The sequence below is a fragment of the Corythoichthys intestinalis genome, chromosome 9 (assembly GCF_030265065.1).
Source record: "Corythoichthys intestinalis isolate RoL2023-P3 chromosome 9, ASM3026506v1, whole genome shotgun sequence".
Taxonomy (NCBI): domain Eukaryota; kingdom Metazoa; phylum Chordata; class Actinopteri; order Syngnathiformes; family Syngnathidae; genus Corythoichthys; species Corythoichthys intestinalis.
Window position 1 is genome coordinate 12,438,654 of NC_080403.1, and position 18,610 is coordinate 12,457,263.

General features: G+C 39.2%; 1 protein-coding gene across 1 annotated transcript; it reads right to left on the reverse strand.

The window, feature by feature from the left end:
* Nucleotides 1-10,433: 10,433 nt before the first annotated feature.
* guca1ab.2 (guanylate cyclase activator 1Ab.2) lies at nucleotides 10,434-14,377 on the reverse strand. The gene is made up of 4 exons (XM_057846221.1): nucleotides 14,183-14,377; nucleotides 11,385-11,534; nucleotides 11,060-11,150; nucleotides 10,434-10,950 (listed from the first exon to the last, which is right to left on the reverse strand). Exons 1-4 carry the CDS (start codon nucleotides 14,375-14,377, stop codon nucleotides 10,820-10,822), a joined length of 567 nt encoding a protein of 188 aa, XP_057702204.1. The 3' UTR covers nucleotides 10,434-10,819.
* Nucleotides 14,378-18,610: the final 4,233 nt, after the last annotated feature.

Below are 18,610 nucleotides of genomic sequence, written 5' to 3' on the forward strand. Positions count from 1 at the left end.
TGGGCCTATGACGTCACATCGATGACACACCTTTTCCATAATACGTCCTCAGGCGTCGTGTACGCCACCCCCCAAATCATTTTCATGTCATGGAGGAAGCAATTCCTATTTTTTGACATTTTGGGACAAATTTCCCTCTTTTAACATAGGGCAAGTGACTTATTTTTGGTCATTAAAAAAAAAAAAAACTATGATGACCTGGCGTCCATATACGTGGACATCAAATTTTGGGTCATCCAGACCACAATATTGACACTAGGTTCACAAGTGTGACCTATAAGACCCAAAATATGTTGTCCACATATGTGGAAGCCAGGTCTCCATTTTTCAATCATTTATTATACTGTATATATTTTTATTATTAATCTTATATCTTATGTATATATATATATATATTAGGGCAGTCAAAATTAACGCGTTAATGCGCGGTAATTAATTTTTTAAATTAATCACATTAAAATATTTGACGCAATTAACGCACATGTCCCTCTCAGACAGTATTCTGCCTTTTGGTAAGTTTTACAGCAAGGCGTTTTGTGCTGTCTAACAGCGAACTCTTGTGGTCGCTTTGCGACATGGTTTATTTTTTTCTTGCCAGTTCAATATGGCTGCACGACGTCTCTGTTGTGCTTATATGATCCTTGGAAAAGATTTGTCCGTAAGTATGGTTGTTGTAAAGAATGTACATATTATGTTAATAAGCGAAATGTTATATTTTTTGTATGAGACACTTTTTGTTTATGTTTAGTCAACCTGTATAGCGTGCTAAGCTAACGTTGTTGCTAATGCAATGCTTGTTTACTTTTTTTTTGTAGTTTTACGTAAACGGTCTAAAGAGGACAATGGTTTGAGACCATTTTATTAATAAATCAGATGAAAAAGGAAGAAGTCTGATTATTAAGGCGTCGTTCACTAACTGTCTAGCTTTGGAAAAAGTAGACGCTTCGGAGTGAGGACAGCATAGACAGATTTAAATGACAGTAGAGTGAAAGCCCACTACAGTCCTTATGTACCGTATGTTGAATGTATATATCCATCTTGTGTCTTATCTTTCCATTCCAACAATTTATTTTACAGAATATATATATAATTCACAGAAAAATATGGCATATTTTATAGATGGTTTGAATTGCGATTAATTGCGATTAATTACGATTAATTAAATTTTAAGCTGTAATTAACTCGATTAAAAATTTTAATCGTTTGACAGCCCTAATATATATATATATATATATATATATATGTTACATATATATTAAAGATACACGATAATATCGGTCACCGATAATTATCGGCCGATAATGGCAATTATGACGTCACACAGATAATCCAGATAATAAAAAAATTCAACCGATAATGCAATCCGATAATTATATACTTGATTTTGCCTCCAAATGTGCTCAACCGAAGAATTCAGCACGCCGCCTCCTCAACCCCTCCCCTCTCTGAAGCCCCTGAGGGAGGAGGGGTTGAGGAGGCGGAGTTACAAGACAAGAAGTAGTTGAATATTATGGCGGCTGTTACTAAAAAAAACGACGCTCTCGCCATCTGCGAAACATGTACCGTACAAGTTCCACGAGGCAGAAAGAACGCGTCCTCATTCAAAACCACTAACCCAGCAGCCATTTAAAACTGCATCACAAAGAATTTTGGAACATATACGAGGCTGCTGCTAGCAGGAATGCTAAAGCTATTGTAAACACTAAGCTAAACTACAGGGCTTGTGACGATACAGAGTCGGGCTGTTTGGGAATGCAGCCCAAGGCGGGTGGTAAATTCTGACGGAGCCCGCCGCTTTGGCCAGTCCGGCAGGCCACGGCGAGGCGGGCCGAGCCCGTTCCCCGGCCTCTGGACCTCCGGCGAACACCCCGATTTCTCGAGCGTTCTCCCACGGCGTGCGAGCAGAGCCAGGACCCGAATACGCCGCGGCGAACCGGCCGGGGCGAACGGGCGGATTATCCGGTACGAATGTAGCTGCCGCCGAGACGAGACACAGTTTTTTTTTTACCTTAATGACACGAGAACCAAAGCCCTGGATAAAAGAAATAATGCAGTTTATACGACCACCATTCTTCATGAAAAAGTGATGTCCGGTAAGCAAGCTTATCATGACGGCACAGTGGTTATAAGATCATTTAAACATGGAGAAAACGAAGTCAGCCAGTCAATAATGCATTCAGAATGTGAAATGACGAGCGGTCAGATGACTTTGTAACGCTGCCTTTATTTTCGGCTTAATAAAACTCAGGCACAAAACAACACGCACACGGATGCGAGCCCAAACTCCGTCCAAATAGTACTGCCGTGTAGCAGTTTAGCTGCTGTAACGCAAATGTCGTGAAAGCCGCAAATGTAAACAAAGCGCTGCAGAATGGGTACATGACATCTCGCTCTTTTGAGGTAATCATTTTCACAGTGTGCAACAAAGCATATAACATTAGCAATCACTTTTCAAATTATTTAACTTATTTCTTTGCTCAATTACAGTCACAGTAGATAATCAAATTCTTAAATCAATATTCTGTAGCCACAAATATTATTCAAAATCTTTCCTTCTTCACGTTTTTTTTTTTTTTTTTAGGATTAAGTATAATAATGTATTGCTTAAAACAAGGCTGTTAAAATTATTTTCAGCTAGCTATTTTTCTTCCAAGAAATCTGAGAGAAATACACTTGAAGCGATGGCAGATAATTTCACTTATTGCCAATAGATTTACACTTAAAACTGACTAGTTTTAAGGAGGTGTGTTTTGCAGCGGATTAATGTTATATATGTTAGGAATGGCTTACTTTTAAACGCATTTTTGTGCAACTTAGGTATTTACTCTGTAAGTAATTGTTGCCAAAGGTTTACCATTACACAATGTCAGACAATCTGTCCTTATTTAGATGTTTGAATTGACGACTTGTTCATACATTGTGTTGAAAAAAAGAGCAATAAATTATATTTTTGCACAGTAATATTTTCTTTTGTGTATACTTTAAAATTTTACATAAATCTTTTAATAGAATTATCGGCTTGACATTATCGGTTATCGGTTGGAATGAGGAGGAAATTATCGGTTATCGGTATCGGTTGAAAAATGCATTATCGTGCATCACTAATATATATATTACACTCCGATGACTTGAAGTTCTGCTCTGAGACCCCCACTTTGGCCAAACTCAAAATTGTTCTATATGCATGTATGATACATCATTGGAAAGCTTAAAATCTCAATTTTCTGGGGGAAGAAATTCTTGAACAGGTGGGCATTAAAAAAAAAAAAAAAAAAAAAATTAAACAGCAAAACCCTATCTGGAGGTGAGAACAAGTGAGAGCAGAATTACAGACGCCATGACTTTAACGAGATATTATCGCGTACTTACCTTGTTTCGGTCCAAAAACTCCATGTAGCATGTATCACAGAGTGTCAAGACACAGCTGTGAATGGGCACAACTGGATTTTTGGGGGATTTAATGGTTTAAACATGGTAATATAAGAAGGGTCGCGATGCAGAAATCGCAGACATCTAGGAATGGTTGAGATTTTCATTTTCATATATTTAGCCTTTTAAACGTTTTTTTTTTTTTTTTTTTTTGACCGATTATTTATCACCTAAAATCACGGGGGAAATGCGACAGTAACAAAAAAAAAAAAAAACATTTAAGCGATAGTTATGAGGTAGATATCCGTGACTTTTTTATAGACGCCATTTTTCATTGTGACGTAATTTGTTTAAAAGTTTAAAATATGCGAGCGAATAATATTTTAAAGTGTTTTTTTTTTTTTTTAAACGAAATATTAGACATCAATTAATGATTCTAAGCTAAAAATGACAGACATTTTGAATAAGGAATATAATTACTTACCTTCTTTTTATTGTTGGGTTGAAACAAAAGCGGTAGCGCAACGTCTGTTAACGGGGGTTTCCAGGATAAGATGGACAAATTAAAAATAGTTTGGGGGCTTAATGCGCCATGAATCTGCTATGGCAGTATATAAACATATTGTTCTATCAAACACAACAGCTGTTTTTTTTGGCTTAAAACACAGCAGTTTCTTTTAAAGAGGAGTGCAGGAGCAGAAACTGCTTTTTCAGTCTTGTCTGTGTTTTCCGCCATCTATATGTAATGAAATACTATTTTCATATATTTTTATTCATAAATACATTTATACATGAACTCTTTCTGGGACAGGGGTCTCTAAAGTGACTATCAAGTGACGATCCATCCTTTAGAGGGCAAGTGACTATGTTTGGTCATTTAAAAAAACTTTGTGACGCGTAAAGCTAAATATTAACAATTACAAAAAAATAAGATTTTATTAATCCCTCATAGGGGCAATTCAGGCATTGCAGCAGCTCAGACAGTGTACAATCAATTGAATAACATATAGACAAACTATAAGAACTATATAAAAGGAATACAAATTACCTACGACTAAAGTGAAAATGGAATCTAACATGACTGCATATCGGCACTATGTCAGAACCCTACAAGAAAAGAGAGTAACTGTCATTGTTCTTATGCTTAATGTACATTTAATTGTGAGAACAGACCTCTGCTGTTTTAAAGTCTGATGCAGTGGGCGCAAAGGAACGCCTATAGCGCTCAGTTCTGCATCTAGGTGGTATAAAACGCTGACTGAAAGAGCTGCCCATCTGCCACAGCTCGTCCTGGAGTGGGTGAGAGGAGTTATCCAAAATGGTTTTGAATTTGATCATCATCATCCTCTCAGCCACAGTCTCCAGACTTCCTCACTCAAGCCCCAACACAGAGTGGGCCTTCTTCACCAGTTTATTGAGTCTGCCCACCTCACCTGCCTTGAAACCACTCCCCCAATGCACTGCAGCGAAAAACAAAGCGCTGGCCACCACAGACTGATACAAACTTTTCAGTATCCTACCACAGACGTTAAAAGAGCTGTCTCCTCAGGAAGAACAGCCTTGCCTGGCACGGCCAGACTGTTCTCCCTGTATTTTTCAAACACTGAGAGAAAAGTCTGGGAACCAGCCCATTAACGGCCTCTCGAGCAGGTACAAAATCAATCGACAAATCAGATTCGTTTATTTGCGTGACGTGTTCTTAACGAGCAACGTCACTCTTGCGCGTCAGAAGTCGTCTCCACAACAACACAGATGGTGAACAGGAGAGCCGAGAATATGTTCCAATCCACGGTAAAATCAGTTTTAAGTTACCAAAAACACATCGACACGAGTCATTGACAACAGTCTGTCTCGCGCTAGCCATGTTGAATAAACTCCGCTCTCCTCGTATGTTTACTTCCGCGCGCAAGTCCCTCGTCGTTTTACTAACGTCACGTCTGCCCGTCGCTGATTGGTCCACTCTGCTGTCTGTTTGCTGTGGCTTGCTCCGGCCTGGAAATTGTATCCAGTGAATGGTGGCCAGACTCTATAGACCCTACTCACATGACGTCACAACCACGCCTCCGTGCCATATTGTCCGTCAACTCGTCGTGTTGACGCATTACCGCTACGTAAATTCCTCCTATTATGGCGTGTTTTTCTGCTCGTTAACATTAATAATCAAAATGGTGAAGGCGTGTGTGGCGGTTGGTTGCAATAACAGAGAAGATAGACCGAGAGACTTGAAGTTCTACCGTATTCCGAGAGACACAGAGAGGAGAGCGAGATGGACTGCTGCAATTCGACGAGAAAACTGGGCACCAAACGATCACCACAGATTATGTAGTAGTCATTTTATATCTGGTAAGGTGCATTTAATATAGATTTAGAGGGTTTTGGGCTGACAACCACAATTAAGATCATTGCGAGGCTGATCGCCGACAACATACAGTTTCAAATTCAAGATGCTTATTTCTTCCACCATCATTATATTTTGAATAATATTTAGCTGGTACCAAGTGAAAGAAGCTGGCCTCGTCTACGGATCATCAGTTAAACAGGTGTGTCCAAACCTTTTGCAAAGGGGGCCAGATTTGGTGTGGTAAAAATGCAGGGGGCTACCTTTGCTGATTTACATAGAACAATATATTTAAACACATTTTAGCAAGCCCTTCTGTGCGTCACATTTGCTTTATTATTTTTTTTAATTCATAATTTCAACAATCTCGTCTTTGTGGCGTTCTCTTTCGACACTCGGGCTCTTGCGAAATACTGCTGCTGTGAAATTAAACTAGCTTCAAGTTGCTATAATTTCTCGCTGCGTATCTTCCCTGTAATGTTGTCGTACATGTCAGCGTGTCTTGTTCGGTAATATCATTATCGCGTCACATCCAACTCTTTGAAAACAGCGACTGTCTCTTTGCAAATGAGGCAGACACAGTTGTTGCGTGTTTTATTGAAGAAATAGTCCAATATCCACCTATCCTTGAAGCGTCGGCCATCGCAGTCAACTTTTTTTTTAATTGATTGTCGCCATTTTAGAAAATTGGAAGTAAAAGGTCACACGGGGTAATCATGCTTAGAGTGCTGCTCTTAAAGTTTTTCAAACTTTCGTGTGAATAGGCTGATTTTGTGTGGACAAAATAGTTGTAGATATCAGGGTAGCAGATGTCAGGCAGGGAGGGCGACGACAGCGGGTAAAAAAATATCGATTTAGGCATCAAATATGGATCTGGCGAATGGATAGACTGAAGCTTTTCCACATAACGCCTTTTATGCAACGCATCCAATGAGTTTACAGCGTCTGAAAGCACTGGGGCTTCCATGAATTGCACTATAAATTGCACGACAAATTGAAACCATTGAGAATACGGTTAAACAAAGACGGACAATATGGCGGCCGGATACAGCGACACGTCATTCTGTGACGTTGGTGAGTAGGGTCTATAGCTGGAACAGCAGTGAGTCTGGTGTACCAGGCAAAGAACAGCCTGCTCTGTCCCTTCCTGAAGAGGGCACAAGTGTTGTGAAACCAAACCAGTCCATTATTAATTTGGACCCCAAGGTACTGGTATGAGTCCACCCTCTGCACCACCTCTCCCTGGATGACGACTGGGGCAGGGGACCTCCCGTTCCTCCTATAGTCCACCACCAACTCCCTGGTCTTGCTGATGTTGAGTCTCAAATGGTTGCTGCTGCACAGTATAATAAAGTTTTCAATCAATTCCCTGTGAACGTCATCATCATCCATTATACATCCAACAACAGAACAGTCATCCGAGAACTTTTGGAGATGGCAGGAACCAGAGTTGAACCAGAAATCAGAGATATAGAGGGTAAGAGGAATGGCGCCAAAACGATACCCTGTGGCACTCCAGTATTGCTTGTTACCGTACCAGAGGTACTGCCATCAAGTCTGACATACTGGTGCCAGCCAGTGAGGTAGTCCAAAATCCATGCTGCAATGTCAGGGCGCAGCTGCATCGCCAGCAGCTTTTCCCTTAGGAGGCAGGGCTGGGTGGTGTTGAAAGCACTGGAGAAGTAAAAAATGTCACTCTCACAGTGCTTGTATACTGGTCCTTCTAAAAAAAAATTAGCATATTGTGATGAAGTTCATTATTTTCTGTAATGTACTGATTAACATTAGATTTTCATATATTTTTCATTCATTACACACAACTGAAGTAGTTCAAGCCTTTTATTGTTTTAATATTGATGATTTTGGCAAAAAAGCCAAGAAAAAAACAAAAAATCCCTATCTCAAAAAATTAGCTATCATGAAAAGGTACTCTAAAGAAGCTACTAACCTAATCATCTGAATCAACGAATTAACTCAAAATCCCTGCGAAAGATTCCTGAGGCTTTTAAAAACTCAGAGCCTGGTTCATTACTCAAAACCACAATCATGGGCAAGACTGCTGACCTGACTGCTGTCCAGAAGGCAATCATTGACACCCTCAAGCAAGAGGCTAAGACACAGAAAGAAATTTCTGAGCGAATAGGCTGTTCCCAGAGTGCTGTATCAAGGCACCTCAGTGGGAAGAAAAAACTGTGGCAGGAAACGCTGCACAACCAGAAGAGGTGACCGCACCCTGAGAAAGATTGTGGAGAAGGGCCGATTCCAGACCTTGGGGGACCTGCAGAAACAGTGGACTGAGTCTGGAGTAGAAACATCCAGAGCCACATTGTACAGGTGTGTGCTGGAAATGGGCTACAGGTGCCGCATTCTCCAGGTCAAGCCACTTTTGAACCTGAAATAGCTGCAGAAGCACCTGACCTGGGTTACAGAGAAGCAGCACTGTACTGTTGCTCAGAGGTCCAAAGTACTTTTTTCAGATTCAAGCAAATTTTGCATGTCATTCGGAAATCAAGGTGCCAGAGTTTGGAGGAAGACTGGGGAGAAGGAAATGCCAAAATGCCTGAAGTGCAGTGTCAAGTACCCACAATCAGTGATGGTCTGGGGTGCCATGTCAGCTGCTGGTATTGGTCTACTGTGCCCTTTATCAAGGGCAGGGTCAATGCAGGACATTTTGGAGCACTTCATGCTTCCATCTGCTGAAAAGCTTCATGGAGATGAAGATTTCATTTTTCAGCACGACCTGGCACCTGCTCACAGTACCAAAACCACTGGTAAATGGTTTACTGACCATGACATTACTGTGCTCAATTGGCCTGCCAACTTTCCTGACCTGAACCCCATCGAGAATCTGTGGGATATTGTGAAGAGGAAGTTGACCGACACCAGACCCAACACTGTGGATGAGCTTAAGGCCGCTATCGAAGCATCCTGGGCCTCCATAACACCTCAGCAGTGCCACAGGCTGATTGCGTCCATGCCACGCAGCGTTAAAGCAATCATTTCTGCAAAAGGATTCCCGACCAAGTATTGCGTGCATAGCTGATATAGTTAATTGAAGGTTGACTTTTTTGTATAAAAAACACTTTTTTGTATTGCTCGGATGAAATATGCAAATTTTTTTTAGATAGGGATTTTTTTTTTTTTTTTGTGACTTTTTTGCAAATATCAATATTAAAACAATAAAAGGCTTGAACTACTTCACAGTTGTGTGTAATGAATCTAAAATGTATGAACGTCTAATGTTTATCAGTACATTACAGAAAATAATGAACTTTATCACAATATACTATTTTTTTATAAGGACTAGTACATATATATATATATATATATATATATATATATATATATATATATATATATATATACACACAGTGCCTTCCATAATTATTGGCACCCCTGAAAAGATGTGTTTTTTAGCTTCTAATATTTTTTTATATACATATACACACACATATATATACGTATATACATATATATACACATATACATACAGTATATACATACATACTACATACATATATATACATACTGACATACATACATATATATATATATATAGAGAGAGAGAGAGAGAGAGAGAGAGTGAGAGAGCACAGTAATGCCATGGTCAGTAAACAATTTACCAGTGGTTTTGGCACTGTGAGCAGGTGCCAGGTCGTGCTGAAAAATGAAATCTTCATCTCCATAAAGTTTTTCAGCAGATGGAAGCATGAAGTGCTCCAAAATCTCCTGATAGCTAGCTGCATTGACCCTGCCCTTGATAGAACACAGTAGACCAATACCAGCAGCTGACATGGCACCCCAGATCATCACTGACTGTGGGTACTTGACACTGGACTTCAGGAATTTTGGCATTTCCTTCTCCCCAGTCTTCCTCCAAACTCTGGCACCTTGATTTTCGAATGACATGCAAAATTTGCTTTCATCTGAAAAAAGTACTTTGGACCACTGAGCAACAGTCCAGTGCTGCTTCTCTGTAGCCCAGGTCAGGCGCTTCTGCCACTGTTTCAGGTTCAAAAGTGGCTTGGCCTGGGGAATGCGGCACCTGTAGCCCATTTCCAGCACACGCCTGCGCACGGTGGCTCTGGATGTTTCTACTCCAGACTCAGTCCACTGTTTCTGCAGGTCCCCCAAGGTCTGGAATCGGCCCTTCTCCACACTCTTTCTCAGGGTGCGATGTCTTCTGGTTGTGCAGCATTTCCTGCCACACTTTTTCCTTCCCACTGAGGTGCCTTGATACAGCACTCTGGGAACAGCTCAGAAATTTCTTTCTGTGTCTTAGCCTCTTGCTTGAAGGTGTCAATGATGGCCTTCTGGACAGCAGTCAGGTCAGCAGTCTTGCCCATGATTGCGGTTTTGAGTAATGAACCAGGCTGGGAGTTTTTAAAAGGAATCTTTTGCAGTTGTTTTGAGTTAATCTGTTGATTCAGATGATTAGGTTAGTAGCTTCTTTCGAATACCTTTTCATGATATGCAAATTTTTTGAGATAGGGATTTTTGGTTTTTCTGGACTTTTTTGCCAAAATCATCAATATTAAAACAATAAAAGGCTTGAACTACTTCAGTTGTGTGTAATGAATCCAAAATATGTGAAAGTCTAATGTTTATCAGTACATTACAGAAAATAATGAACTTAATCACAATATGCTATTTTTTTAGAAGGACTAGTATGTATTTTGATTTATTTATGTGGTCTTCATGTTTAATTGTCTAATTGCATTAGTGTACCACAACAATTGTTCAAAAGTTCAAGACGTGTAACAACCAAGATAAGATTTAAGACAAGTACAGTACTTACTGGGCATGGCATTTAATGTGTATGCACAATGTAATGAGATCCTAGAAAAGTTGTACAACATTAAAAGCATTAAAAAAAAATCTGAGCAAATACTGTAAGTGGACCTCTCATCATCACATTCCTGAACAACTCCTGAAAAGCACTTTCTCTTATTTCTCAGAAAGTCATACCATAATATTCAGGATTAACAAGTCTTCCATTACTGGCACATTTGTAGGAAATAACCAATCCAATCCAAGTGATTAGCCTTGCTTACATCATTTGTGACCTCTACATCCATACGGTATATGTTCATGGTCAATGATGTTAAGAATCTAGGTGTTAGCCATGATCTCTCCTTGTATTTTCTCAACAATGTGTGAGATGTCCAAGCTTTGGGTAAGCATCTTCAGCAGCATCTCGTCATCTTGAACCCCATCTATGAACTCTTCATAGGACAGTTCACCTTTGAAAAAAAAGACACAATTGAAACCAATTCATTCATTGCTAGTGGTCGTGTTTGTTTAAGATCCAATAGAATAGTAGGTTACAGTTACTGTAAAAGCATTACTTACCATCTCCATTAATGTCAATCTTGTCAAATACCATGTTGGTAAACTCCTGTGTTTTTATGTCATCATGAACTCCGTTGATTGCGTCAATAGACTAGCATGAAACAAAAACATGTCATTTAAGTGTACCACTTATTCCTTACTTTGAACAACCAGTAGATGTCGCCTGAGTGTCAACTAACACTACACACAAAACTGTCATGCTCCAGCTGTTTTGGTAGCCTTCTAAATAGCTCCAGGCCTTGTTTGTTCAGCACCAATGGCTCAGTACTAATAAATCATTTACAAACATATGCAGCAGTAGCTCGACTTAAGGGCTCACTAGTACCTTGAAGATCAAAAGCAGCTCATCGCGGTCAATGCAGCCACTCCCATCTATATCATAGAGTTTGAAATACCAACGAAGTTTTTGATGCACTGCTCCCTGAAGAACCAGGCTGAGAGCAGCTACATACTCCATGAAATCAATGAACCCGTCCTACAACACAGGCATGCACACAAAAGATGGCTTACATATTACATTCATGTGTTAGTTCTCAGTCTTTCCAAGAGAACCAAAAAAGTCCAGCTGCCCTGAGAATGAAATGACCTAGATCAGGGATCAGCAAACCATAGCTCTGGAGCCACATGCGGCCTTTGGATCCCTCTGATGCAAGGCAGCTCAGCTTTAAAAATAAAACACGAGTAATCGATAAAATAATATTGTAGTGCTTAAAAGACTTAACAAAGGAATTTAGCTTTGCTTTAGTAAGCAGCACAAGCCAAACAAAGAGTAGGTTCATACCGCAGGTCTTAATGCAGAATTCCGATTTTTTTGTCATATCTATTTTTCCGGCGTGCCCGTTCAGACTGCCTTTGTCCATTGAGCCCGTTCAAGTATCACACATGCGCACTAATTTGCAGTCCAAGATGCGCTGTGCAAACTGACCCACACGGGCAGGAGCATCAAAACAAATGCTGGCTCAACAGCCTTCTAGGGTAATCATATTTTGATTTCCAAAAAGAGGGCACAAATAACAGACATAAATACCATAATATTTGGACTATAAGGCGCACCTGACTATAAGCTGCCACACACCACATTTGACACAAAACGGCATTTTTCGTTGATAAACCGCACTGGATTATAAGCCGCAGCTTTGACCCAATTGGCTGCAAAGCTTCATTGCTTCAAGAAGCTTCACTTGGCTATCACTGCTCCCTTGAGGGAGACAGTCAACCTCTGCTGCCACCTGCTGTCAACACTTTTGTCGTCCAACATGCATCCTACCATGCATTGCAGCGCTACAGATGTAAATAACAATCAAAATTCATGTTCTGTGCTAATTATGTCTTCATTTACTCTTCCAGTTGTTTCTTTAATTGCTAGTTATGATATATGGTACCACTTTATTTGACAGTGGCACCATAAGACTGTCATAAAACCATCATAATTATGACATGACACCGCCATGAGCATTAATAAATGCTTATGACAGATATCATTTTGTGTCATCCGGCAAATGATCTCACTCATGAATGGATGTAAAAGATCCGAGCTGGACATAAATGGAATTAGTGACATAATATGCCGGATGACACTTAATGACATCTGTCATATGCATTCATTAATACCTATGATAGTGTCATGTCATAGTTATGACGGTCTTACGGCAGTCTTATGACGCCGCTGGCAAATGAAGTCTTACCTACGAACCCAATAAACCGACAAGTAAGTCGCACTGGACTATAAACCGCAGGATTCAAAATGGGGAAAAAAAGTAGCGGTTTATAATCTGAAAATTACGGTATTCCTTGTTTAGTCTTATATTCAAAGTTTATATGGATTGATAGCATGCACGCACTGTGTGTGCATGACGCACACATATACGGACAGTTTGCCCTAACTCTCGGTCGTGTAAGCAATCTTGAAATATTGCTCATTTGGAGCAGAGAGATCCCCCCAACCCCCCCCCCCCCCGTTTTATTTTTTTAATGACTGTTGCCAAACAGTCGCAGGTAGGCGCTAACGCCAATGCACGGCTCCATCGCTAACATAGCACTCTAACTCTTTCACTCTTTGCTAACATAATTGCTGCATGAATTCCAATTTGGGGGACTTGAAAGTTCAAACCGCAGCCACATTCTGGAAAAGTGTGGCCCAGATCGGATTTTAACCACATACAAAAGTTACCTATATCGGATTTGAAATGGTCCACTGTTATGCGACCTGTCCTGTTCAGACCATCGAGTTAATGCCTGACTCGAGTCGGAAAAACACGAAAAAATCGGATTTGTCCTTTAAGACCTGTGATATGAACCTAGCCTAACATTCTTTGTATCTTTCTTAAGTCCCTGACGGCGCATTGTGTTACTGATAGTAGCCTTTGTTACTGTGGTCCCAGCTCTATGTAGGTCATTCACTAGGTCCCCCCGTGTGGTTCTGGGATTTTTGCTCACCGTTCTTGTTATCATTTTGACGCCACGGGGTGAGATCTTGCATGGAGCCCCAGATCAAGGGACATTATCAGTGGGCTTGTATGTCTTCCATTTTCTACTAATTGCTCCCACAGTTGATTTCTTTACACCAAGCATTTTACTTATTGCAGATTCAGTCTTCCCAGCCTGGTGCAGGTCTACAATTTTGTCTCTGGTGTCCATCGACAGCTCTTTGTGGACAGGTGTCTTTTATACCGATACTGAGTTAAAACAGGTGCCATTAATACAGGTAACGAGTGGAGCCTTGTTAGACCTCATTAGAAGAAGTTAGACCTCTTTGACAGCCAGAAATCTTGCTTGTTTGTAGGTGACCAAATACTTATTTCCCACTCTAATTTGGAAATAAATTCTTTAAAAATCAAACAATGTGATTTTCTGGGTTTTTTTCCACATTCTGTCTCTCATGGTTGAGGTTTACCCATTTTGACAATTACAGGCCTTTCTAATCTTATCAAGTAGGAGAACTTGCACAATTGGTGGTTGACTAAACACTTATTTGCCCACTGTATATGGCACGATTGCATCCAAGCTATTAACCACATTCTCATGAAAATTAATACATTAAAGGTACAAATGACCATTAAAGAATGCCTTGACAATGAGTCACAATAAACTATAAGTTGAAGAGTAATAAATTAATTCTCTTACGTCATTCAGATCAAAGGTTGTAAACATAGCCTTCACGTAGGCATCCGAAGTCTCCGACAGGTTCTTCAAGCCAAAAAACTTCTTGAACTCGTAGAATGAAAGAAGTCCAGATGGGCACTCAGTCATGAATTTTCTATACCACTGATGACTCTCACAAGTTTTCAGATCTTCAATAGTGGAGTCACTGTTTCCCATGTTAATTTTCTTCATACAAAAGTCCTTGGTAATATCCTTTAAAAGATTTTTGAGGGAATGACCCTGTACCAAAATATACTGCATCCATTCACCCAGGGATGGCAAGCATGCTGACAAAACTAGTTTCAAAAAGGCATGTTATATTAGTTGTGGGTTAGGCACTCATCCTCCGAAGCATCTGTGAAAAGCTCTGACGTTGTAATCTACTTTGTGTGCGCACGAGACTTAAATATTTGGAGCGCTCATACGTGTAGAGAGAGTTCCTCATTTAGTGAGGCATCTATGGAAGTTGAGGTATGCATATGAATTGTCCCAACATTAAACAAAAATATCACACCATCCCTAAAAATCTAAAATCTGACCAATCAATGGACAAAAATACACAAGTACAATACACAAAGAGAAAAGCAGACATTTGAATATTTAAATTTTGGCTTCTTCTGTCAGGGGTTGCCAATAAGTCACTTGCATGATTTGTTTGGCACAGTTTTTACATTTTTGTACTTTCTGATGTAACTGACTCATTTTTATTTGGCTTTGGGTCTAACAGTGGCTTGGTATTGAGGCTGGGGCACTGCCCAGGAACCAAACCAGAACCATATTTGCTAAAGTGAGCAGTTTATGCCACTACAATACCTGTGTATGTATGTGTGTATGTACAGTATGTATGTATGTATGTATGTATGTATGTATGTATGTATGTATGTATATATGTATGTATGTATGTATGTATGTATGTATGTATGTATGCAGCGTTCTTAATTGGCTAAAGCCTTACAATCCCTCTCCCTACGATTAGAAATATCATGGAAAGCAATGTGGGAAGCAAGGTAGCAATTGATCATTTTCTTAACACCTTATGTTAATTCCCAACGCAGAGAAGATATATCAATTGGTAGCACTACGCACAGTCATGGTTCCACTTCCCATCATGCATTTGGGCCTGGCTACAGTATCATTTACTGAAAGCTCAACAAATACACTAGATGGCAATATTTAGTCACAATATACAAAGTCACAAGTCTTTCTATCCGTGGATCCCTCTCACAGAAAGAATGTTAATAATGTAAATGCCATCTTGAGGATTTATCGTCGTAATAAACAAATACAGTACTTATGTACTGTATGTTGAATGTATATATTCGTCCGAGTTTTATTCATTTTTTTTCTTAATGCATTGCCAAAATGTATATGATTGGGAAAAATTATCAGGAATGATTGGAATTGAATCGGGAGCAAAAAAAAGCAATTGGATCGGGAAATTTTGGGATCGGCAGATACTCAAACTAAAACGATCGGGATCGGGAGCAAAAAAACATGATCGGAACAACCCAAATATATATATATATATGTGTGTGTGTGTGTGTGTGTGTGTGTATATATATGTATATATATATGTATGTGTGTGTGTGTATATATATATATTTAACACTTCTTCTGGTGCACGCGTTTTAAAGGCAGGTGTCTTTTCAACCAGTGTTGTTGTGAAGGGTCAACTCAATCTGGTCTTTGGTGGGATTATTGATCCTCTTTAGACTAATCATCATCTTTATAGATTATCCCCTTACAGCAGCATTATGGTAAACTGGTAAAACTGGGGCACAAATCAGTGGCCATCTTTACATGTATTAATATTGGAAATTGTAGGAGGATTTGTAGCAACGATATATCTCATATACAACAACTATAAATGTAGGGTTAAATGAATGCATGAGCGATCTAACACGGTGAGCCTTGAAGCTCATAAAGTGAGCTCATGCAACTATACTACCTATATGGTTTCTGCTAAAATTTGACACAGTCCAAGTAAATTCATCTATTTGCCCTTTTGAATACATTTGTAGATTTTAAAAATATACATATATATTAATATTTTTCCGACATACTTCTCAACACGCAAGACAAGTTGTTGGTGATAACATGCAAATGATCTAAAAAGGAATTTATCACTTGTATAGAACGGCTGGGCAATATGGTGGATTAAGAATAAAATAACATTCATTTAATTTAGTGATAATTTTAATTTTTAAGGAAACAATAAGAACAAAAGACAGAAATCTCAGAATAAGTTTTTTAAAAGACATATTGAATAAAAAGTAACATAAATAAAGTGCAAAACTTGGGTCTTTAAAAATCTTTTTCTCTTCACCTACACTTCAGGCCAAATGTATTGGCCCTCCTGCAATTCTCTGAGATAATGCTCAATTTCTCCCAGAAAATGATTGCAATTACAAATGTTTTGGTAGTAATATCTTCATTTGTTTTGCTTGAAATGAAAAAACATAAAAGAGAATGAAAAATATAATTAAATCATTATCATTTTACACAAAACTCCAAAATGGGCCGGACAAAAGTATTGGCACCCTCAGCCTAATGCTTGGTAGCACAACCTTTAGAAAAAATAACTGCAAACAACCGCTTCCAGTATCCATCATTTAGTTTCTTACAATGCTCTGCTGGAATTTTAGACCATTCTTCTTTGGCCAACTGCTCCACGACTCTAAGATTTGAAGGGTGCCTTCTCCAAACTGCCATTTTCAGATCTCTCCACAGGTGTTCTATGGCATTAAGGTCTGGACTCATTGCTGGCCACTTTGGAAGTCTCCAGTGCTTTCTCTTAAACCATTTTCTAGTGCTTTTTGAAGTGTGTTTTGGGTCATTGTCCTGCTGGAAGACCCATGGCCTCTGAGGGGGACCCAGCTTTCTCACACTGGGCCCAGGGTTAGGGTTAGGGTTAGCAAAATTTGTTGGTAGTCTTCAGACTTCATAATGCCATGCACATGGTGAAGCAGTCCAGTGCCAGATGCAGTGAAACAACCCCAAAACATTAGGGAACCTCCGCTATTTTTGAGTGTGGGGACCATGTTCTTTTCTTTGAAGGCCTCAAAGCTCTACTTTTGTCTCATATGATCTGATCAGAGAACCTTCTTCCAAAACGTTTTGGGCTTTCTCAGGAAAGTTCTGGCAAACTCCAACCTGGCTTTTTTATGTCTCTGGATCAGAAGTGGGGTCTCCCTGGGTATCCTACAATAGAGTCCCTTTTCATTCAGACTCCGACAGATAGTACGGGTTGACACTGTTGTACTCTCGGACTGCAGGAAAGCTTGAACTTGTTTTGATGTTAGTCGACGTTGAAATCTCTTGTTAATTTTTGTTTTCCGTCCACATCTAAGGAGGTAAGCCACAGTGCCATGGCCTTTACACTTATTGAAGACACAGCACACGGTAGACACAGGAACATTCAGGTCTTTGGAGACTGACCTTGAGATTGCCCATGCTTCCTCACAGTTTTGCTTCTGAAGTCCTCAGACAGTTCTTTGGTCTTCTTTATTTTCTCCATGCTCAATGTGGTACACACAAGGACACAGGACAGAGGTTGAGTCAAATTTAATCCATTTTAACTGGCTGCAAGTGTGATTTAGTTATTGCCACCACCTGTTATGTGCCACAGGTAAGTAACAGGTGCTGTTAATTACACAAATTAGAGAAGCATCACATGATTTTTCAAAGGGTGCCAATACTTTTGTCCAGTCCATTTTTGGAGTTTTGTGTAAAATGATATTGGTTGAATTTTTTTCCCATTCTCTTTTGTGTTTTTTCATTGCAAGCAAAATAAATGAAGATATTATTTCCAAAACTTTTGTAATTGCACTTATTTTCTAGGAGAAACTGTGCATTATCTGACAGAATTGCAGGGGTGCTAATACTTTTGGCCAGCAGTGTAATTATTTTTTTAAAGAAACAATAAGAGGAAAAGACAGAAATCTCGAAATAAGTTTAAAATAAATAAATAAATAAATAAAAAGTAACATAAGTAAAGAACAAAACTTGTGTCTTAAAAAGTCTTGTTTTTCACCTTTGTGCTGTCAGCTTCCAATACAAAATAATGACCATACAAAAAAAACAAAAGTTTTCTCAATTAGCTATAAAATAATTAGTTCCTAGATTTTCTTTTTGTCAAAAGACAACAACCACAATTCAAATGTTATTTTAACCATTTGTAATTAAAACAACCCAAATCCTAAAATATTGTTAGGGCCTATTTTATACTGAAAATATGAATATTTATTTCGCAGGCCGATTTTACATTGTGTAGTTCGCGTGCGTAGAATTTCAGTTTAAGGGGCCACACCTAGAAAAAATAAAGTTTGTCTGGAGATCTGGATTCATGTATGAATCACAGCATGTTGTTATGCCATAGAGCTAAAGCAGTTTCTTTATAATAGAAGTGAT